Here is a 23,240-nt window from a genome sequence, read left to right on the forward strand (position 1 = left end):
ACTTGGCAGCGGGTAACATTATATAAATAGTGCCTGTTTGGGAGGGTAACAGTTGAAATTGACACCCCGAGAAAACCATTGTCAACCGACGCGAAGCGGAGGTTGACAATGGTTTTCGAGGGGTGTCAATTTCAAAATAACATAATGATTATTTAAAAATAACATTATACTCATCTTCAACATTTTAGTGATAAAAATTACATACATATAATTATACTTTGCATGTAGTTTATATATGTTCTCTAGACGTTTGGGTATATCCTTCCTTCTCAATCATTAACAAGTGTGCACTTTAGTCTATATAATAATTATATATTCTGTGGTTTAAAATTGAATTTACTTGGTTGATGTAAAATTCAAAATCATACGAATTCATTTTTGAATTTAAAAAGTATATGATTTTCTCGGTCAATAAAAACGACAGTCACGTCTACATGTTCACACATAATGATGGGTCAACCCAATAATAGCAAGAAGAAGAAAAATAGCAGGTACTGGCCGCCATAATTGACAATCGCGAATCCACATGTAAACATGACCTCCTAGCTGATATCCTTATTCAGGACGATGGTACGTCCACGGGATGTAAGGTGAGGCTTGGTTTAATAACTGCTCTTAGTTGTGTATTCATGAATTTAAAAGTAACATGGTGGGGGGGGGGGGGTGAAATAACGTATTTCATTAAAGGTTTTGAAATTGCATTCATGTATGGAATGAACATCCTTTATAACGATCATGTTTTTTCGCGGATGGATCCAACATACAATGGTGGCGTGTAGGCTTGATTAAATTCCAATTTAAAAAAAAATGCAGTCCATATGATAAGTTGTAACTATGATTAGCATAACATTAAACCCCCCCCCCCCCCCATTCTTTAACATGCACTCATGTAGGCAAATTTAAATCTCCCAAAAACTAACAAAGAATATCATGCACACTTTATTGATACTGAAGTGCATTTGGGGAGGGGGGGGGGGTATTTTCTGTGTGCTGCTATATTTATAGCTGCAGAACTGTAACTCTCCGGGGAAAAAAATATTGACAGACCGGAGAGCTACAGGGCCACCCATTGAAAAAATTGTATATTTATTGCGCAGAAAAACGTGCGCTAGTTTTCGACTGATTTACCTTATTTATACGCAAATTCTGTGAAAACAATTAGTACCATTAAATTCTTCATGCAATTTACTACTGATATCGCCTCTTTATTTGCCTCAGATTTTCTACGAAACACGCTACCGACCTCGGAAAATCAAGTATGTTGAATTTAAATCGAGATCGAGAGTCGCCATTTTTACATGTAAACAAAGTGCACCACATGAATTTACGGGACTGGTGATGGTGTTTAAAAGACTATCCGAGGCAAGTGAAGAGACGATATCAGTAGTAAATTGCATGAAGAATTTAATAGTACTAATTGTTTTCACAGAATTTGCGTTTAAATAAGGTAAATCAGTCGAAAACTAGCGCACGTTTTTCTGCGCAATAAATATACAATTTTTTCAATGGGTGGCCTTGTAGCTCTCCGGTCTGTCAATATTTTTTCCCCGGAGAGCTACAGTTCTGCAGCTACTATATTTATACATGATATCAGTGCTAGATTCCACCACGTCGAGATAAGTTAAACATAATACTAGCTGAAGTTATTAACTTATACGTAAGCAATAGCTGAAGTTATGTAATTACCACTTACTAGTATACAAATCTATTGTAACGTGAAACATACATAGAGAATTGCTAAATATAAATTGACCATTTTATCTTAGATACGGTCAATAATATTTACATATGATATTCATAAATGCTGTTGCTGTTCGTATTTAATGAAATCAATAAAAATCGTTCCTGAAATCAATATTTGACAAAGTGCTTGCAGCGTTTCATGTCGCATGTGCATGTATGTAAGCAAACGATTTTGATCTAAATTTCAATAAAGGTAAATTAACTTCATGACACTTGTATTAGTCACCGCTGCGATAAGGGGGAAAATTGCGGGGTTTTTTTAAATTTCATCTCAAACAAAATTGCTTTGAATCGGAAAGGTTAAAATGATCATGGGCTTGAAATGCCTCATTGTGTGTGCTTGTGGACCATAGCACTACACAGTGAAACATGACTGATTTTTTATTATTCATTTGATACAAACGTGACTTATGTCGAAAACCTGTAATTGTTTACACAATGTACATTTCAAATCGAGGTGTGAAATTCATGTTGCATAAACAGAAAGTAACTTAAAATGGCTTGTTCTTCTTCTTAAGAGTGTTTTCTTCTGAAGGACGGGTAAGACACGAACGTTGATTTGCCTTGATAAGTACGAATATATGCCTACATTGTCGTAAGTATGCACGCAAGTTTAAAAAATCATCATATAAACTTTGGCGATAAATTGGCGGTGGAGTTACTTATAATCGTGCACGTTAGTGCGTGTGCCTGAGGGGGAACTATGCAACTATGTTACATTTTTTCATGATTGTTGAAGAAGACATGCGTTTTTAATTCTAAAACTAAATTAAATTAATTCAATGTCAGAACAAAAAATTTCGTTTGGCAACTTGAGAGAAAAAGGCTGACAAAATTGCTTCAAATGGTCGTAAAAGAAATACGAGACAGATGTTCGTTCTTAACTAAGCTAAGTCCTACAATTTTATCACCCCAAAGGTATTTAACTTTCTTCTCCAGTTGGGGAAATATGATAAAAATATACATGTGAAACTTTCTGACAAATTTGTGTTATCAAACCTGGTGTGCATAATACGTTTAAAAGGTTTTTAAAGCGCTTTGTTTTAGAAGGTACAAATTCAAACAATTTTTAATGTTGGTTAGATCAATAGTTGATAACTCTTAATTAATTAAACAGTGCCACGTATCTTATTAAAAAGACAGACTGGAAAAAATGTTCCGATCGGGTTTGGTATTTTTGCACTACTCATAAATGTATAAACTTTCAGAAAATTGCGAATTTCTCCATTAAGTTTATTTTTTTCATTAAAATTGAGTATTATTTATGATCCATAAATATATACATCGCAACATGTTACCGGGTTCTGCCTTCTATACTATTACGCACGCAGTAGTATTCACTATAAACAATTATTATGCCTTCTGTCAGTTTGTCACTCATCTATTTTCGCATAGTATCAAAGGATTCATATAGCTTAAGCATACTATGCCGAAATAGAGCACGGCAAATGTTTTCAACGAAAATCTTTGAAGCGCCGACAGCGGGATTCGAACTCACGACGCTAATATCATTCCAGCTTGAAGCCCAACACGTTACTGCTACGCTAAATTAGCCGTTATAATAATGAACGGTATTTATATATATAAAACGTAGATATATACGACTGACATCAAGCAATTAATATTATTCATTTTTCCAAAAACACTTTATTATTGACGGTAATTTTAAAGCTAAAGTTTCTTATAAACTTTTGAACAAGTTGATTGAACATTTTTCAAAGAAATTCTAAATGAGAATCACGAAAACGCTTTTTTAAATGACGCTTGATAAAGAATGTACAAGAAAAAAAATTCAATGAGATTTCGTCTGCTAAACATTTCGAGTTTTCTCGGTAAGGCGGCTGGCCAAACGTCTCTCATTTCTTGAAAAGAACATAAACCTTTGTTGACTTTTTATTGTACAACTTGTTGATTAAATAAACAATCAAATTAATTGATTAATTTGAAAGAAACAACAACAACAAAACGCTTGCTTTTCCGGTGATTATTTTTAGGGACTTGTCAACACTCGAACGTCACAGCTACTTATAGCAAAGTACGTCAGTATATTCAACAGTCGTCATAATAATAACAATAGTGTTGTGTTGTTCATGTACTATGCCTAAATAGTAGTCAGGGTTTGATACATAGTGCACTCGCCTCCGGCTCGTGCACTATGTATCAAACCCTGACTACTATTTAGGCATAGTACATGCACAACACAACACTATTATATAAAACATGCAATCCTCGCGAAGATTCTCCTGGATCTTGATCTAAATGTCTTTTCTAATTCTCCCAGGCAATACATGTTCAAATTTTTATGTACTTCAACTGTCACAATCAACATAATTTCTTATTTCCTAATGACACAATGGGTAAAACCCACACTGTTTTCAGCTGTACTGTCTCTTTAAATCTATAATAAACGAAAGACATGCTTATCTTCCGTTCAAAATTTTCTTTTTCACAGTTACTTTTAGAGGAAAATATTGTAATAACATAGGACTTGTAAATAAATATTCGATAATCATTCCTTTTGATCACAGTCATGCATTCATAGACCCTTTCACGATAACTGCGGCACTGCTCTCTTGCAGGGCAAATTGATATACTTTGCCGAAGTTTTAGTAGGTAGAGAATTAAATGACGGAATTGAAACAATTGACGTTTCGTCTTATACCACGAAACCATGTCATTTTGACCTGCAAAAGAGCATTACCGAAGTTACCGTGAAAGGGTTTATGACTAAGTATGCTGAACTACGGACTCTCAGAATTTTTGAGTCGGAAGTTTAAACTTTTATGCACCAATCGTTAAAAATTGTATTAGGTGATACAAATAATTGGTCGGTTTGATCAATATGTGAAGAAACTAAACTATCTATTTATATTTTTTTAACCATATATATACAGCAGTGACTGAGAATCATGGGAGTTTCGCAGGTGCTGCTGGGATTCGCCGGTCTGACGGCGGGAATCGCAGTGATTGGCAACCTCCCGGTCACGTGGTTTATGTCAGCGGAAAAAGCAACGTTAAAGTACCTGGAGAAAAGCCGTCTTCAGACGATTGAAACTAACCCAAGGACATTTAATGTGAGAAGAGAGAGAGAGAGAGAGAGAGAATGAATTTTTGCCTATATGCTAGACTAAGTATATCGTTCATTGAAGGTTTGAAAGATTTTGTTAAAAATGATAAATTCAAAATAATTTTTTAAAAATAGAGGAGGGGAGAGAGAACTGTGTTTTTGCCTTATTTTTTTAATTTATTTTATACTCTGCTTTCTGCATCGTTTGCAGGCCAAAGAATTGTGGAAGGACAACGGCGCGGTCATAATGGCCGTGCGGAGGCCCGGATGATCCATGTGCAGAGAGGTCAGTTTCGTCTATTTTCTTTCATATCAAAACACACAATTATAGAATTACAATGAATAATAATTTTAACAATTATTTAAACATTCTACACAACCAGGAGGCCATTAACCTCTCCTCTCTGAAGCCTCGTTTTGATGCTCATGGAGTTACCTTACACGCGGTTGTCAAGGAGACTCTGGGTGTCGAGGACTTCCGGCCTTATTTCAAGGGCGATGTCTTTCTAGATCCTGAGGTGAATACAATATTCATTCAGATTTTGACTCACGTCTTTTTCATATTATCGGTGTTGGTCTTCAGGCCTGATGAAATTTCTACTTTTTTTTTTTTTTTTTTTTAGAATTTTTTGCATGCTTTCATGCAATTAACTTTCAATGGAAAATTGTCCATGTATTGTAAGACGGAAGATTACAACCATTTTAACAAGAGCTTGGAATTTTGGTGGCTGTGTCAAACAGCAATGTTACGTAGCCCTGTCTATTTCATTGTTGGCCACCCAGCCATGGCTCTTTGAAATCTATTTGACAAGATTTTTCTGGCTTTTGAGCTAAGACTACACAGTCGGTGTAAATTTCGCTAAAAACCAGCGTCATTTTGAACCTTTTTGACGTTTGAAATAAATTATTACATTCTTCTGAAAGCCAAAAGCCTTGTTAAAATGGTGCTATACTGATATAAAACTATTGATTCCTTATTTATTAATCAGAAAGTGTTCTACGGTCCTAAAGAGAGATGGTTTCCAGTCCTCGGAGTGCTTAGGTTCAACTTCATCCGCCATGTTTATGCATTATCCAAGAAAAACATCCCGGGAAATCTGAAGGGGGAGGGACTACTACTTGGGGGTAAGGCATGCACTGTTAGACAGGGTCGGGTAGAATGGGGTAAGGTTTTGTTAAAATTTAGGAAGCGTTTGGAAAAGAGCGTCACTTCTGGACAACATATTTGGAAAGAATGTTGAGTCGAAAAGAGAAGGAATGTAGTGATTGATTATTCTTTGCTCGCATTGCATTAATTATACTTAGTCAATTGATTATCTTTGCTCGCATTGCATGAATTATACTTAGTCAATTGGATTTGTTGTATAAATACTTGTATTATCACATAAACATAAATATAAATTCATCTTTTGAACAAAAAGATTGATACTAAGCTACTCAGTGTGTGGTTGGATGGTGGCAAGCCTGGGGGGGGGGGGGGGGGGGGGGTGTACCTTTCCTTTATATATATTTGTTTACCTAAGTACGGTATGTGAATGGTGTAAACAATGCTACAAAACATGTACCTCTTAGTATTACCTATTTTACCTGTTTTCTAGGTGTATTTGTAATTGGGCCGGGACAGAGCGGTATTTACTACCAGCACCATGAGATGGAGTTCGGTGACCATGCCAACCTGACGGAAGTCCTAGAAGCTGTGCAAAGGATCGAAAAGGACGCGTCTAAAAGACAATAAGGATCAGGATATTTGCTCTTCCGGTGCATTTTAGTGCAGCTATTAAAAAAACATTACAAGTAACAATGTTTTGGATAATAGAAGAGTTTTCGTTGTGCTTTGATGTGTTCATTCAATTTTAGATCGTTCTGTTCTTAATTAATTTGTAACCCATCCATTATAATAATAATGTTTAGAAATTATGACATTTTTCAGCTAATATTTTGTCTTGACATTTATGAATAATTGGATGATATATTGCATTTGAATTTACTTGTCCTTAGTAGGAACAAATCTCCTCTAAGATAAAACAAACGAGTGTACATATATGTATATATATTTACATTCTACTGTGTTTTTCCATTAAATTCCGTGACGTTTAAATGCCTCTAAATGCAACACCTATTCACTGCGTATGAATTTACGAGTAATTTACATAAGTAGTTCTCAAACAGTGATTTCTATGTTATTTGTTAAAAAATGTATTCCATGAATGTTGTAAAAACACCATGTTTTATAATTATTCAACAAAAAAGTTGACTTTATTGTTTAAAGCACCATTTCAAGAGTTATTTATCATGGATTATATTTTCATGCTCGTCGATCTCATCTCAACAGTCTATATGAAAACCAGTTTAAACCGGTTTTACAAAACAGCTGTTCCTGCTGTTACTTATTCACTCCCTCCGTGATCTGCACTTTATATCGATTTATTTAAGTAAACAATTGATTTCTTCAGTAAGGGAATGTAAATATAAGCATTAAATGATTCATTTTTGACGTCGTCGTGTCAATAACTGCCGTCAGGTGAGCAGACAAATTATCATAACGCGCTAACGCGCGTTATTCAATTTGTCTGCTCACCTGACGGCAGTTATTGACACGACGACGTCAAAAATGAATCATTCAATGCTATAATATATGTCACTCTTTTGTTGAAAAAAAAATATTTAATATGTTATTAGACAGAGTTGTCTCTCGTATCCTAGGGACAGGTACCTGAAATGAAGACAATTCCTAATAAAAGCACGTTGCTAGCCTCGAAATTCTCTTTTTTAAAAATGACTTATGATGTTTGACCTTGAAATTCACTGACCGAGGTCGAACAGATGGCGACATTTATAAGAGTTTTCGGGACCAAGACGTCGTGCTATTATTAGACCATGCCTAATCGGTTACAGTCAATTCTGTTTCAAATTTATGCAAACTGTAAAAATTATAACATAATGAAATTAAAATTGAAATAAAATATACAAAACCCTGTTTTTATTATTAATGTGGACTGCGATGATCATGAGGTAATGTCCTCGTATACATCTATTGGTAACAGGTTTCGTATTAATCATATTCATATTTCTGATTTAATATATGTTGTCCAATTTGGGCAAACTTATTGTATCCCTGTTTAAGCGCTGTTTCGTTGGCATATTCCGGAGGATCGGGGTGAGTGAAATGAATGGCGTAGGCGTCTTTTCTCCAATCAAAATGCTGGTCTCGTTCAAAGTCGTGGTAATCGTTCCTGAAAGTCGGATGACACTTCAGCTGGAAGCACATGACTTGTAGATGGCGCTCCACATGCACGTATTGTGGGTATTTCTCGTAGGTTTTATACGGTAGCTCTAAAGCGTTGTGATAAAAATCGTCTGAGCGGTAATTGACGAGACTGTCTTGCCAGTACTTGACAAAATGAGAATGAGGCTTAGACATGAAAACGCCGAGATTTATGACGTCAGGATATCCATTACGTGTCATGTGATCAAAATTAAAAATGGCGTCGTAGCCTTTATCGATGAGATCATCAATAGGCTTTAGCCACAGAACATCCCAGTCCATGTAAATTCCTCCGTATTTAAGGAGAACGTCTGCTCTTATGATGTCACTTTTATGCTGAGTGTAAAGAACCCTATGCCCAAAGATGGTTCCTGGGACTTCTCGATAGAGGTTGTGCACGCGGGGGTCCTTTTTAAATTTATCAAAATACTTTCCGTACAGAAGGTTATCACCGTGAATGAACACTTTCTCTGGTTTGAGTATTGTCATCACACTTCTGAGGCTCAGGTACATCATAAAGTCCATCTCTTTTTTTCGGTACCACACTAAATGAACGATTTTGGGAATTTTGCCTGGAAGTTTCGGAGTGTCTTTCACAATGTCAGGATTCCCATACATCAAGCGACGCGCCCTAGCGGCCACTGATGTATTAGAGTGCATGATATCCACAGGATGAATTCCGGATATCTCGCAACAACAAACATCATCCGGAACATTTCGGACTTTTCCTTTCGGAACGATCTCGCAAAGATCCGTGCTGTTAAAGCTGTTCAAAGACAAGTCTTGATCTTTCTTGAGTTTTACCAGCTGTCGAAGTTTTTCCTCTTTTTCCACAGCAAATATAAAGCTGATTTCGTCCGCATGCTCATTCAGTCCTAGTTTGAAATTTAGCCGCCGATACGATGATATGGACTTCATCAGTAGGAGATTCTCGGAGAAGTATATACCCCCTCTGTCGTGCAGAACGGCTATTCCAAACCACACCCCACAACCATTTTCTTCTCCGTCCCAGCTCTCTGGGATTTTATGAATGGAGAATCCCGAGATTGTTTTCTGTAGTTCTGTCATCCACATGTCATATTTCTTCTCCGTGTGATTAAACACATGTGCAGTGTGAAACTCAATGGAGTCCGGTCTCATTAATTTCCAGGCACTAAGAATGGACAAGTAGTTTTCAAAGGAAATGGTTTCCTGGTTGCACCATACGTAATGTATTGTGTTTGGTACGGGGCTATCCCTGAGGTCTTCGTAGGACAAAGTATCGTAGCCCTGAAACGGGTCGTTGTATTTTTCGGCTGCCGGTAGGTGGCGTTCATTGTTGGCGCTTTCCGCTTTGTTCCCTGTTTTGGAAAACTTGAACAAGATTTTTCGCATATCATGCTCGGAATTGTTCAGTATTTTAACGTCAAACAATGATGAGTAGAAGAACAGAATGAAGACACCGACTCCTATCAGAATTAACACACTTTTTCGTAGTTTCAATCTCATTTTATCAGAAGTTCGCCAATGCGCATGCGGATAGATAATAATGTATATCGAAGCCAATCCATCTCATCAAATACGAAAACTCCGTTCTGAAATTTAAAAAAAAATGTTTAAAGAAATGAATTTTCTAAAATAAAGAATAAGTTCAATTATTTTCAAAGAAAAAACATCAATGCTTACATGTAACATACCCAATACGTAGACTTCTGTTACATGTAGACAGTGTTATAGTGAATATTGTAAAAACACAAAACACGTTCACGTGATGTGAGATTAACCAAATATATGGTTCTAATTATTAAAAGCTCGTTAACGCCTTTAAAAAAACTACATGTCAGTATTTAATTTAAGTTTTTTATTTTTATTGTCTCAGACCTGTAACTACAACAAATATTTTACCCTACTCTTATCTTAATGGCAGCTGCCAGGGGTGGGGCCCTGACTACGCTCCAACCTAATACAGCCAGTATCAATAGAAATAAACATTCAACTATTATAACATGAAAGTGCCCATTTTATTTGGACAAAGTGCACTGTAACTACATGTATACATCTATACACAACTCAGAACTAGCATTACCTTTCAGCAATTTCCCGTTGAATTATGAAAAATTTCCGAACTATATAGAGTATGTGTACATCCTTATCGAGTTTTTTCCCTATTAAATCATCAGGAAAAATACATTTCTCGGGGAAAGCGGAAATAAAAGTTCCAAGGTGTGGGTCCTGGGGACTAATTAAGATATCATGACCTCCCTAAATCACAAGAGATGATTTATATAGACATCAGTTATGTAGCAAATTACATCAATAATTAATTCGCCACAAAACGGCGAGATAATAAATAAACCCTGCTATCTCCATGGTAGTATTGGACACAGTTCATCAAGAAACAAAGAAGCAGATGTTACAGTAGATTTTTTTTGGTCTTGTGATGGAATATTTCATTAAGAGATCGATCGAGGTAAAATACGAAAACAAATGAAACCTTTTGTGTTTTCATCCAGTTAGTTTGACAATTGATTGATTAGATGGAGGGATGGGCGCGGGGTTATGGTCCGAATTCACCATAAACATAAAAATGTGGATCGTATGCATTGCATCTTGAATGTCATTTCAAAAAGTATGTAACGCTTGATGTTGAAACGTCTAAAATTACCAAAGGTTCCCTTATCTAGCTTCTTTGATTGATTGATTGGTTAGTTGATTGATTGATTGAATAATTAATTGGTCATCGATCTGACGTTATCAGGCCTTGTAAACATTTGTTGATTCATTCCCTTTACCTATGAAGGAAATTTGCCCACATATTTGTTTATGAAACTAGTTATTACACAGGTACATATTGTACGCGTGAATCTGCATGTTTTGGGTCTCTTTCTTAACAGTGTACATGTAGTTTCATTTTCAATGCACAAGAATCATTTGCAACAGATATATGAAATAAACTAGAGCAGAGCTCGTGGCAAAGCCCCGAGTAGGTCTTCCGTTGTTGCTGCGAGTTGAAAATATATGTTACGATTATAATGACTATACTTTCAGTTCTGCTTTTGTTATAAAAACGTGTTGTAATTGAAAGTCTGTATATAAAACGTGTTTGAAAAAAGAAAGGAAGAAAATATTTTAGGAAAACTATTTGTCGAGCAGAGTTTATGTAATCGTTTCAAACATTGTTTAAAAAATGAGATCATGTTTAATGGCGAGTTAAATTTTCAAAGGGTAGCAAGCATTGTTATAAACATTAAACAGTATGTACTCATGATTCATGTCAGGAACTGTATTTCTTTTTTAAACTGAACTCGCCTACAAAACACGTAAACTTTTCTCAACGATAACTTCTATATTAAAATATTTCTAAATTTTAGAAGACTATGTGCAAGTTTAGAATTGCGTGCTGACAAAATTTACAGACCCTAAAACGTACTACTACACCAAAAAACCGTGCGGCCAACGTGCGAGAAACGTTCCGTGTAAACCTTTTAGAGTTTCATGTAAACCGTTTAGCGTTTCGGGCAAAGCGTGCGAGAACCGTGTGAAATGTTCATCAGATTTCATTCGGAACTCTCTGACAAGTTAATTGTTTCAAAATGGCGCCCGTGTTTTACATTACTTTAACAAAATTGAACGAATTTTTAACAAACAAAAGAAAGGTATATGTATTAAAAGACGACTAGTTACAGAGTACATGTATATTTAACGTTTTCATGCGATGTTTCAGTACTGAAACAATATTAAAATTCGCTATACATAAAAAATATTAAATACAGTTAGTGAAACATGATTTCTATTGGAACAAACCTTAATAAACTTTAACTTGCACGATCATGTTTTGATAGGCATGTACTTTTATTATTTATTTACATCGATCCTACTGATAACTCTTACTGAGACCATTCGGCTGTGTACAAACAGCACACATAACCTCGGACATCGGGTGAGACCTGCACCTGGCTGAACCTGTCAATCAAACTCTGTGTATTTGTTTTCATTGGATGGTCAGGCGTCTCTCTTTTGTCAAAAGCCAATGGAAAATTAATGACTTCAAGGTAATCGGAATCAGTATTTGATGAAGCACACAATTTAAATGATAGAAAATTTATTAATTATTTGAACAAAATTAAATGTAAACATAGAGAGGAAATAAAAAAGATTGTTATTATGGGAATCTATACGCATGGTACTCAATTCAAATAGATTATATTATGATTTTATTATTTTATGTAGTAAAATCACCCTTCCAACTGTTACTCAATTACATAACAATTGATGACCTGGGGCTATAAATGTTCCGAGCTGTGTGCGCTGAAGCGACACAAGATTCTCGGTCGCATGCGGCAATTGAATTAACACAGACTGGCCGAATAAACAAAGGGGTGGAAATGATTTTCGACAGATCTTATTATCTTTTTTCCAATTAAAAAAAAAATCCAGCGCGAGCACCTGTCAGCGGGGCGGGAGGAAAGGGGGGGGGGGCAGCAATGGGTTCGCTTCCACAATGAAACTACAGAAGTGATTAATATGTGACCGATAGAATCTAATCTAAAGTTGTTTAAACTCATGTGAATATTTTTAAAAATAATAATCGAATGCCTCAATTCAGGGCATTCCTTTATCGTGCTAGCCCCTACCGCAAACATGGAACTTTGATTATAATTTAATTTCATGTTTAAACTACCTTGTACGCTATCGTATAAATCAATGCTTAATCAACTGTACAAGTAAAGTCAATTTATATTTTCGTCTTAAACCAATATAATAGTTGAAAACATAAATAAATATAGTTGTGTCCGTGCAAAATATGAAACATAAACGCGTCATAAGGTACATGTAGAAGAACACGAACCGACGGCGGATCACTTATCCACTCGCGCCGGATCTCCTCAGCCATGTGCGAGGGATGATCATCATTTAAAGGTTTAATATTTGAAGGGGGGTGTTGATTTAAAACATTAATTGTACAGTTTTTAAAGTACCTTAATTACCTGAACAAACGAACCATTAGTTTATGTCTAACGATTTTTCCGATTTGGAGTAATATCGTTCATTAATATTCATTTACACTCAAATATTTAATTAAATATATATACAAGTAGGACAAACTTTTATAACATAAATCAAAACAGTTCTTGTATATACGGCTATATTAACTCAAACACGTTCATATGCATGTAAGTGTAAGTCGCGGTGTGCGAATCCTGTGTATTAAATAACCGCTTACCGCTAGGTAATGCAGCCGTGGCTGATCTCCTCGGCCGTGGACGAAGAATAGATTACGTAAAGGTACAACGCACAGAAACGCACAGCTCAGAACCAAGGAAGATTTGAAAAGTTTGCAGTATAATGACCTTACTCTATCAAATAGAAGTTATATATTTTAAACTTAAACCCCACAATTGATCTATGTCTATTATTGCTTTAGAGAATGACATTGCTTTTATTAATTAAATGAACTATTTCTTACTTGACATCCACTCGTTTAATCCACAAAAGATTTTGTGTAATCAAAACTAAAACAATTCTTGAGTTCGCGGCTAAATAAACTCATATATGAGAAACGCAACTCTCGTGTATTAGATAACCGCTGACCGCTAGGTAGTCCAGCCGAGAGCATGGTAACCGATTTTCTCGGCCGCGGACAAGGGAGAGCTTACGTAATGGTACACACACACATGCAGCTCTGATTCAAGGTAGATTTTAAATGCATGGAGTTAATAACTAAAATGTAATGCACAGAGTTTTTTAATTCCAAATTTTGTGGTTTACTAGAAAAGATAAAGAATGTTTTGTTTTCCAATTGCCGTTTTTAATGATTGTGCACTATAAGAACTTAACAACAATGACTTTAACTCCTAAAGGAAAAGCTTATACTCCAACAACAACAAAAATTCTTATGAATTAATGCCTCCTGTATAAACCAGCATACTTTCTGCGGCAACTTTATGCCAGTTGTACGCACAAAGACTTTCGTTAACTTGTCAAATGAAAACAGGTACATGTCAACATGTAAAGCTTTTTACACTCATACTACACAAATCACTTACAAAATAACATTGTTACGACCTTTATGAGATCCCAACAAGCAACTTTTCCAGCGACAGCCATATCAAAATCCTAACCGTTTTTGAGTTATTAAGCAAAAACTTTTAGAGGCTATTGGCCCTTAATTTAAGGGGCCAGCCCTTTTTTATTGGTGTTAAATGAAAGCCCTTGATATTCTGCACAACTTTTATTCTACATGTCTTTACAAAATATTTTTCGTTAAAAAGATATAAAGGAAAATATGTCTAAATTTTTGCACTTTTTGGAATCCTGTTTTTTGACCCCCTACCTTTTCCTAAATAAAAAACGTGATCTAAAAACAAAAACTAATGTGCACCACTACAATGTCTCTGCTGTTCAAATTCGTTGGATTCCCATTCCCTGCTATCATAGTCTCGGAGCCTTTGTCTGGAAACCAAAGGCCCTAAAAAATTTAAAAGGGGAATAACTCGTTACCGGAAAGGGAATTCTAACTTTTATGAATAGATGAAGATAGTGTTTTGTAAAGTCCATTAGCCCTGAAAATTTGGGCAAAAACCGTTCAGAAATGAGCACGATATGAAGCCTCAAAGTTCGCGTCTAGGAAGAAAAAAAAAAAAAAAGAAAAACTAGAGCAGAGCTCGTGGCAAAGCCACGAGTAGGTCTTCCGTTGTTGCTGCGAGTTAAAAATATATGTGATGTGGTGTCAAACGATTATAATTACTAAACTTTCAGTTCTGTTTTTGTTATAAAAACGTGTTGTGATTGAAAGCCTGCATATACAACGTGTATTGAAAAAGAAAATAAGGAAATGTTTTAGGAAAACTATTTGTCGCACACAGTTTATGTAATCGTAACAAACATAATTAAAAAATGAGATATTTATTGGCGAATTAAATTTTCAGAGGGTAGCAAGCATTGTTGTAAACAGTATGTACTCATGGGTCATGTCAGGAATTGTGGTTTTTTTTAAAAACCGAACCCGTTTACAAAACACGTAACCTTTTCTCTAAGATAACTTCTTTATCTAAATATTTCTAAATTTTTGAAAACAGTGAACAATTTAGAATTGTTGCGTGCTGACAAAATTTACAGACCCTGAAACTTACTACTACACCAAAAAAGCGTGCGACTTACGTGCAAGAAACGTTTCGCGTTAACCGTTTAGGTTTCGTGTGAATCGTGAAGCGTTTCGTGTAAACCGTTTAGCGTTTCGGACAAAGCGTGCAGAGTTTCGGACAAAGCGTGTGAATCGCTTCGAGCAAAGCGTGCGAGAACCATGTGAAACGTTAATCAGATTTTATTCGGAACTCTCTGACAATTTGTTTCATAATGGCGCCCGTGTTTTACATTACATGTACCTTAAACTGTTTGTAATTGGCAAAACTCTTTTGTAGGTATTTTCATGAAATAAAATCTAGAGGAAATTATATACTTATCTTTTTACAACGAATATTTGCCAGAATCGAATAATTTTTAGAAAAATTACTAGTGGAAGACGAAGTTGAGGTTTTAAAAAATCATAGCTAGGTAATTATAAAACAGAAATAAATATTCTATCAGTGCGTGAAGTTGTTTGCCATTTGCACGATTATTTACCGAATTGTTTACAAATTAAAAATGTGACCCAGATATGAGCTGCCGGAAGTTCAAAGCAGAAAAAACGAAAATGTGAAAACAATTAAGCCTTACTATGAAAATAAGTTTGTTATTGATCCCTATTTAGTGGATAATAAGTAAATATAATTCATTTAAAAAGATAATGCATCATATCAAATAATAATGGAGCTTTGAATGAAATTACGACTTCAAATAGAACCACGTGTAGTTTTCCTAGTTTCGGTTCATTGCGACAGAAGTATTATTTGGCTTCATATATTGATAGATATACGGGAAAAACAAAGGGAAATGGCATCTACTTATCATCAATTACTATTATAAAGTGTTTTTATGATAATTCAATATTATAAAGTAACGCAAATGAAAACTGTTCAAGTCCAGATTTAATTTGACGGGAAAACGGTATGATAAAAATAACGATCATATTATTTGTTTAAAGGACATATTCCCATTATTGTTTTTCCTTCTTCATTTATTCTCTATTAAAATGTACCTCTAGTATATTTTTGAAATTAATTCGCCTCAAAATATTCGGTCAGAAGTGATAAAGGGCGCTTAATTCGATACTGGGAAACGAATTCGAAACTAGGAAAATGGAGGGGGTGTTGAAATTACTTCCTTTATATTTTTGGAAGTTTGATACTACAGTTTAGAAGGACAAAGAAACGCGATTTAAACATAAAAAAATAATTATTTGGGATTCCGATAATAATAGTTGCATGCACGAAGAAACCGCATACTGATTCGTTACCGGTAAAATGACTGTATAATATTAAAATTCGCTATACATAAAAAATATTAAATACAATTAGCAAAACATGATTTCTGTTGGAACAAGCCTTAATCAACTTTAACTTACACGAGCATGTTTTGATAAGCATGTATTTTTTTTTTTTTTACATCGATAACTCTTACTAAGACCATTCGGCTTTGTACAAGCGGCACACATAAACACATAACCTCGGACATCGGGTGAGACCTGCACCTGGCTGAACCTGTCAATCCAACTCTGTGTATTTGTTTTCATTGGATGGTCAAGCGTCTCTTTTTTTGTCAATAGCCAATGGAAAAATGAATGACTTCAAGGTAGTCGGAATCAGTATTTGATGAAGCACACAATTAAATGATAGAAAATTTATTAATTATTTGAACAAAATTAAATGTCAACATAGAAAGAAAACATACTGATCATTTCTATGAATTGCGGTAAGTAAGTTCTTTGGAATCCCGATTATAGATATTTTTACAAGTAATTATTATAATTATTTAAACCACTGTTAACGGAAAACAAGAGGTCTTAGAAGTAATTAATTCACAGGGATTTGCCTACAATGTACACAGTCATGCAATTAATTATTATGGGAATCTTTACGTATGGTACTTAATTCAAATAGATCATGATAATCTATACAATGTACGCCGTTATACATGTACATGTAAGGGTCGCACGTGGCGATTGAATTAACACAGACTGACCGAATAAACAAACGGGTGGGAAAGTGAAACAAAATGTTACACATAAGGCGAAGCCACCAAAAATGATTTTCGACAGATCTTGATATCGTTTCGCCAAAATAAAAAAATACAGCGCGAGCTCCGGTCAGCGGGGCGGGAGGAGGGAGGGGGGCAGCAATGAGTTCGCTTCTACAAAGAAACGAACGACCATGTAGAAAAACTACAGAAGTGATTAATATGTGACCGATAGCACTAATCTAAAGTTGTTTAAAACTCATGTGAATATTCTTTTAAATAATCATCGAATGCCTCAACTCAGGACATTCTTTTATCGTGCTAGCACCTACCGCAAACATGTAACATGGAACTTTGATTATAATTTGATTTGATTTTTAAACTACCTTGTACGCTATCGTATACATCAATGCTTAATCAATTGTACACGTAAAATAAATTTATCGTTTCAACAGTTGAAAACATAATAAAATATAGTTGTGTCCGTGCAAAATATGAAACATGAACGCGTGATAAGGTACATGTAGAAGATCACGAACCGACCGCGGATCACTTGTCCACTCGCGCCGGATCTCCTCAGCCATGTGCGATGGATGATCATCATTTAAATGTTTAATATTTAGGGTTTGTTGTTGTTGATTTAAAGCATTATTTGTACAGTTTATAAAATATTTTACATAAACAAACCAACCATTAATTTATGTCTGACGATGTTTCCGATTTGGAGTAATATCGTTCATTAATATTCATTTACACTCAAATTTAATTAAAAAAATACAAAATGGACAAACTTTGATAACATAAAATTAAAACAGTTCTTGTATTTACGGCTATATTAACTCAAACACGTTCATATGCATGGAAGTGTGAGTCTCGGTGTGCGAATCTTGTGTATTAAATAACCGCTATGTAGTGCAGCCGTGGCCGAGATCCTCGGCCGTGGGCGAACGATAGATTACGTAAAGGTACAACGCACAGACCCGCACAGCTCAGAACCCAGGAAGCTTTGAAAAGATTGCAGTATAATGACCATACTCTATCAAATAGAAGTTATTTATTTTAAACTTAAAACCCACAATTGATCTATGTCTATTATTGCTTTAGATTGAAAATGACATTCCTTTATTAATTAACTGAACGATTTCTTAATTGACACCCAATCGTTTAATCCATAAAAAAATATGTATAATTAAAACGAAAACAATTCTTGAGTTTGCGAATAAATAAAGTCATATATGAGAGACGCAACTCTCGTGTATTAGATAACCGCTGATCGCTAGGTAGTCCAGCCGCGACCATGGTGACCGATTTTCTCGGCCGCGGGCGAGGGAGAGTTTACGTAATGGTACACACACACAGCTCTGATTCAAGGTAGATTTTAAATGCATGGAGTTAATAACTAAAATGTAATGCATAGCTTTTTTTTAATTCCATATTTTGTGGTTTACTAGAAAAGAAAAACAATGATTTGTTTTCCAAATCCCGTTTTTTAAGGATTGTGCATTATAAGAACTTAACAACAATGACTTAAACTCCTAAAATAAAGCACGTATTCTAAAAAAAAAAATTCTTATGAATTCATGCCGTTTGTATAAACCAGCATACATTTTTTGCGGTAACTTTATGCCAGTTGTACGCGCAAAGACTTTCGATAACTTGTCAAATGAAAACAGGTACATGTTAACATGTAAAGCTTTTTACACTCATACTACACAAATCTCATACAAAATAACATTGTAACGACCTTTATGAGATCCCAACAAACAACTTTTCCAGCGACAGCCATATCAAAATCCTAACCGTTTTTGAGTTATTAAGCAAAAACTTTTAGGGGCCATTGGCCCTTAATTTAAGGGGCCAGCCCTTTTTTATTGGTGTCAAATGAAAGCCCTTAATATTCTGTACAACTTTTATTCTACATGTCTTAACAAAATATTTTTTGTTTAAAAGATATAAAGGAAAACATGTCTAAATTTTTGCACTTTTTTAAATCCTGTTTTTTGACCCCCTACCTTTTCCTAAATAAAAAACGTAATCTAAAAACAAAAACCGATGTGCACCACTACAATGTCTCTGCTATTCAAATTCGTTGGATTCCCATTCCCTGCTATCATAGTCTCAGAGCCTTTGTCTGGAAACAAAAGGCCCTAAAAATTTTTAAAAGGGGAATAACTCTTTAACGGAAAGGGAATTCTAAACTTTATGAATTGCTTAAGATAGTGTTTTGTAAAGTACATTAGCCCTGAAAATTTGAGCAAAAACCGTTCAGAAATGAGCAAGATATGAAGCCTCAAAGTTCGCGTCTAGGAAACAAAAAAAAAAAAGAAAAATAAGAAAAATCTTAACCCGCACAATAATAGAAAGGTCTTCCGTTGGAAACGGAAGACCTTAATAAGAATAATCTTAACCAGCACAATAATAGAAAGGTCTTCCGTTTCCAACGGAAGACCTTAACGTAGCTCGCGGGTTTGCTGACGTCATAATAGGAATCGACGTAAAGAGTTGACCGTCATAGTAAACTAAATGACAAATGAGATATTTAGAAGCATAAAAGAAAATATTTTAAAAAGCTTATATGCGGTTTATGACTGTTTATACAAAGATTTATAATATCAAGTGCTGAAAATTTAAAGATGTCACATACATTGTCACATTTTGTTCTATAAAGATAAAGAATGAGTGTGCGTTAGAACTCTTCCATTTAAAGTCATGTTTTAAAATAGAATGTATGCATTAACTTCTTTTTTTTTTTTTACAATTATAACTTCCGTAATCTGTCCTACCGATTAAATTCTTAAATTTCTTTTGGCTTGAGATAACTGTTTTATTCGATTACTTACTTAAAATGTCAGTAGTTGCCTGGCACTTTATTTTTGCATTGATTGACTCAGAGTTTCATAAAAACAAAAATAGTAATTTTCTGTATCTTTACAGCCTTACATTAATTGCATTTGATAATATTCACAATAATGTCTTATAAGCATTTACATGTTCTAAAATGTGTTAAACAGCTAGTCTTGTCAATAAATGCATTTTAATTTTGGTGTTTTAGAAGTAAGGAAATGATGACGTCAGGTTAACGTCGTAATGAAAATATAAGGTTTTGAAAAATCTTTTAAATCTTTAAAGTTTTTTTGCCAAAAATTGGCCGAGAACACATACTGATATTTTTTTATGAATTGATTCATAATTATCTCCTCTGTTTTGGTGTTGAGTATGATTGATTTCGTCTGAATCGTTTAAAAATTTGGAGCATAGTTTTGTAATGCGTTTCTCGGTTAATATGTGCATTTTACTATATATTTCATTGAAATGGCGTTGCTTAATTTTATTAATGACACTGTATTTGAAACACGATAACATTATTACCGCGCAGACGAATCTTAAATAAATTTTAGAAATAAAACTATAAAACCTATGGATCACGTGGACAAATTTTCAAGGTAGGTTTTCTCACAAGCAGGTAAACCCGCGAGCTACCTTAAATATATAATACAGTAGTACATTAAAATAAAATATGTATAAGAAACAAACTACATGTACATGTATCAAATTAGATGTTGTTGTGAATTCAGATAGAGTAAAATATATAAATTATATTATTTTGTATGAGGGGTTCCAAAATTTTAAATTGTGACCATGGCAACGTATTGAAAAATAAATGTGATCGATATGAAATAACATGAAGGAATGAAAGTACCATAATTGCAGCCTTCTTATATTAGAAAACTTAAAGTCATATCCGTATATCAATATCAGGTCGAGTTAGCTTTCTTTATTTGTACTATGTGTGTGACCCGTTTTATAGGACATGTACAAACAAACCAAGTGCAAATCCCCCCCCCCTTTCACAAATATAAGCAAAACATGAATTTTTCTAGATCTCCAAAAAAAAAAAAAAAAATCGTGGAAGGGTGGGGAGGGGATGAGGAAGAATTTAAGTGACAGTCACAAAACAACCGTAAAATTGTGTCGTCCTGATTTTTGACGAACTGAATCGATCTTGCAGTGTATACTTCGATCTCTTTGTGAGACATAATACTGTGAACAAGCACATTTTTGACAACAAAATAACGAAATTAATAGAGTTAGACAAGGCATGGATGACCTCTCTCTCTCTCTCTCTCTCTCTCTCTCTCTCTCTCTCTCCAAGTATGTTGCCCTTAACACATTTTCATGTGCAAATAATTTCAATTCTCAAGAATTTTAATTTCTGGGGACAGTTTATGTATTCATTTCTCTCTCTCTACCCCCCCTCTCTCTCTCTCCCTCTCTCTCTCTCTCTCTCTCTCTGTGTACTCTATGTCATAGAAACCAATACACGTCATTTTTCCCCTTTTTAACCCCATATGGTGCTAATCCTGGAATTAACTACCCCGCTCTTTACGAGTATAGTACCAATACGTTTTTAATATTTAATCACCTCTGCATGAAAATAGCCTCAATAAGATACTCTCTCAAAAATACGGTGTGACCTATTTACAAGACAGGTATTTAAAAGCTTATCATGGCAACGCGACGAATCTAAGAGCAAAATTCTTGGGGGTTTTTTAAATTTAATAAATAAATTGGTAGAGAATATGATCAATAACATGAATGACCTACCTTGATAGAACGAGTCTGTTTCCTTCGTTCCTTTGCCTTGTGTTTACTAATAATCCAATAGTTTTTGGATCGTGTCAGAATCACCCAGAGATTTAAAAAAAAAAGAAACCTTTCCCTAGGGTAGCATGAATGGTAAGAACAAAAAATCAGCTGTTGCTCAATAGAGAGAAAAGGCCATATTGACAAATCCGCTTATGAGTTAATCTGATTGGGCTTGTAGTGACTAACTGAAGCGTAACGCGGACTATACTGACTTTAATAATAGACCTAACGTCCAGAGGTAATACCAGTATTATGTATAAATACCCGTACGATAGGAAGATATAGTTACAATCTATATTGTTCGCTCGAGGTTTGCAAATCTCTCTCTCTCTCTCTCTCTCTCTCTCTCTCTCTCTCTCTCCAGAACATTCAGCAAATCAAGTGCCTCTTGAGAGTTTAAACAGTGGCTTTGGACAATGTTCTTAGGTATGCTTGATATTTCCTCCTTTACCAAACATAAACCACGAATGGGAATGTGGATAGGACATAACATACTACAGAAAAATAAAAAATCCACAAACAACAGAATAATTATATTTTGTAAAGGAACAGTATCCATACATCCCCTCCTCCTGTCTGTCTGTCTGTCTCTCTCTCTCTCACCTCCCCAAATTATATGCACAAAATTGACAACTTATTGAGAAAAAAGAAACCAAAATTTTTGCTATGTTAAATTAAAAAAAAAACAATAACAAAATGACAACATGAGTTGGAAAAAATAACAACAGCATTTACTTACCTTACATGTAGTACGTGTAAATATTTGCAAAGTAAAATGCATAAATACGCAACGAATAGCTTTAATCTTTCTTCATCATTACTTAACTAAGACACATGTAATAATGCTAACGCCCTTACCTTCTTCTTTCAGCAAAGCTGATTTGTGTAGAAAGTTTGAAAATAAAGTCAGGTTCGCCATTTCCACTTGACGTGTAGGTTTCACAAGGAGAACTACTTAGCCCTCTCTTATCTGGTTTCTCGTAACCTTTCCTGTACACAGCCGAGCTCGACTTATTAAACAGGAAATAGCGAATCAACATATGCTCAAGAAATTAAATCTCCAATTATCATATTTATTTCAATAATGATACAAATGCATATTTCTTTTTCTAGCGAATTACATTTCTTTTACGTTATGATAAAGTAATATATGTAACCTATTTTAAGGATAAGTTTATTCGTAAACGACTATTCCATCAATTTATTACATGTTATCCAATACACCACACTTATGTAAAAATAGTCTCCCTTTATCCTACCTCCGTTAAAGCTGACACAATTATTTCTCTTTTATCTCCGTCTATACCACCATGTTAGTTGTCCATTGCTATTGTTCTGCTCATTAGGCCGATGCTTCATCGCATCCAGGTATTTCATTCACCCAAACTCGTTACATTTGAAGAAGACTTGTAAAAACGCTTTTTG

General features: G+C 34.8%; 3 protein-coding genes across 9 annotated transcripts in view; 2 read left to right on the forward strand and 1 right to left on the reverse strand.

Moving 5' to 3' along the window:
* The first annotated feature begins 436 nt into the window (after positions 1 to 436).
* Positions 437 to 7,785, forward strand: LOC105322649 (peroxiredoxin-like 2A). 4 transcript variants are annotated; one of them, XM_066082863.1, is made up of 6 exons: positions 437 to 590; positions 4,638 to 4,817; positions 5,022 to 5,096; positions 5,194 to 5,328; positions 5,800 to 5,935; positions 6,409 to 7,785. In XM_066082863.1, exons 2-6 carry the CDS (start codon positions 4,653 to 4,655, stop codon positions 6,543 to 6,545), a joined length of 648 nt encoding a protein of 215 aa, XP_065938935.1. In that variant the 5' UTR covers positions 437 to 590; positions 4,638 to 4,652; the 3' UTR covers positions 6,546 to 7,785. The 4 variants fall into 4 exon arrangements, with proteins under 4 accessions (XP_065938935.1, XP_065938936.1, XP_019920448.3 ...); XM_066082864.1 differs by lacking the exon at positions 437 to 590 and adding an exon at positions 1,340 to 1,362; XM_020064889.3 differs by lacking the exon at positions 437 to 590 and adding an exon at positions 2,135 to 2,283.
* On the reverse strand, positions 7,584 to 22,826 carry LOC105322632 (uncharacterized). Of its 4 annotated transcripts, none has more exons than XM_011421460.4 (2): positions 22,674 to 22,826; positions 7,584 to 9,649 (listed from the first exon to the last, which is right to left on the reverse strand). In XM_011421460.4, exon 2 carries the CDS (start codon positions 9,561 to 9,563, stop codon positions 7,863 to 7,865), a length of 1,701 nt encoding a protein of 566 aa, XP_011419762.3. In that variant the 5' UTR covers positions 9,564 to 9,649; positions 22,674 to 22,826; the 3' UTR covers positions 7,584 to 7,862. The 4 variants fall into 4 exon arrangements, with proteins under 4 accessions (XP_011419762.3, XP_011419779.3, XP_011419771.3 ...); XM_011421477.4 differs by having other exon boundaries at positions 22,555 to 22,680; XM_011421469.4 differs by lacking the exon at positions 22,674 to 22,826 and adding an exon at positions 21,774 to 22,040.
* Positions 18,832 to 23,240, forward strand: part of LOC105322563 (uncharacterized) — an 89,470-nt gene continuing 85,061 nt past the window's right edge. The window contains exon 1 of the mRNA XM_066082859.1: positions 18,832 to 18,842. The gene's annotated coding sequence lies outside the window, so the exon portion shown is untranslated. The remainder of the gene's footprint in view (positions 18,843 to 23,240) is intronic.

The sequence above is a fragment of the Magallana gigas genome, chromosome 4, assembly GCF_963853765.1.
Source record: "Magallana gigas chromosome 4, xbMagGiga1.1, whole genome shotgun sequence".
NCBI classification, from domain to species: domain Eukaryota; kingdom Metazoa; phylum Mollusca; class Bivalvia; order Ostreida; family Ostreidae; genus Magallana; species Magallana gigas.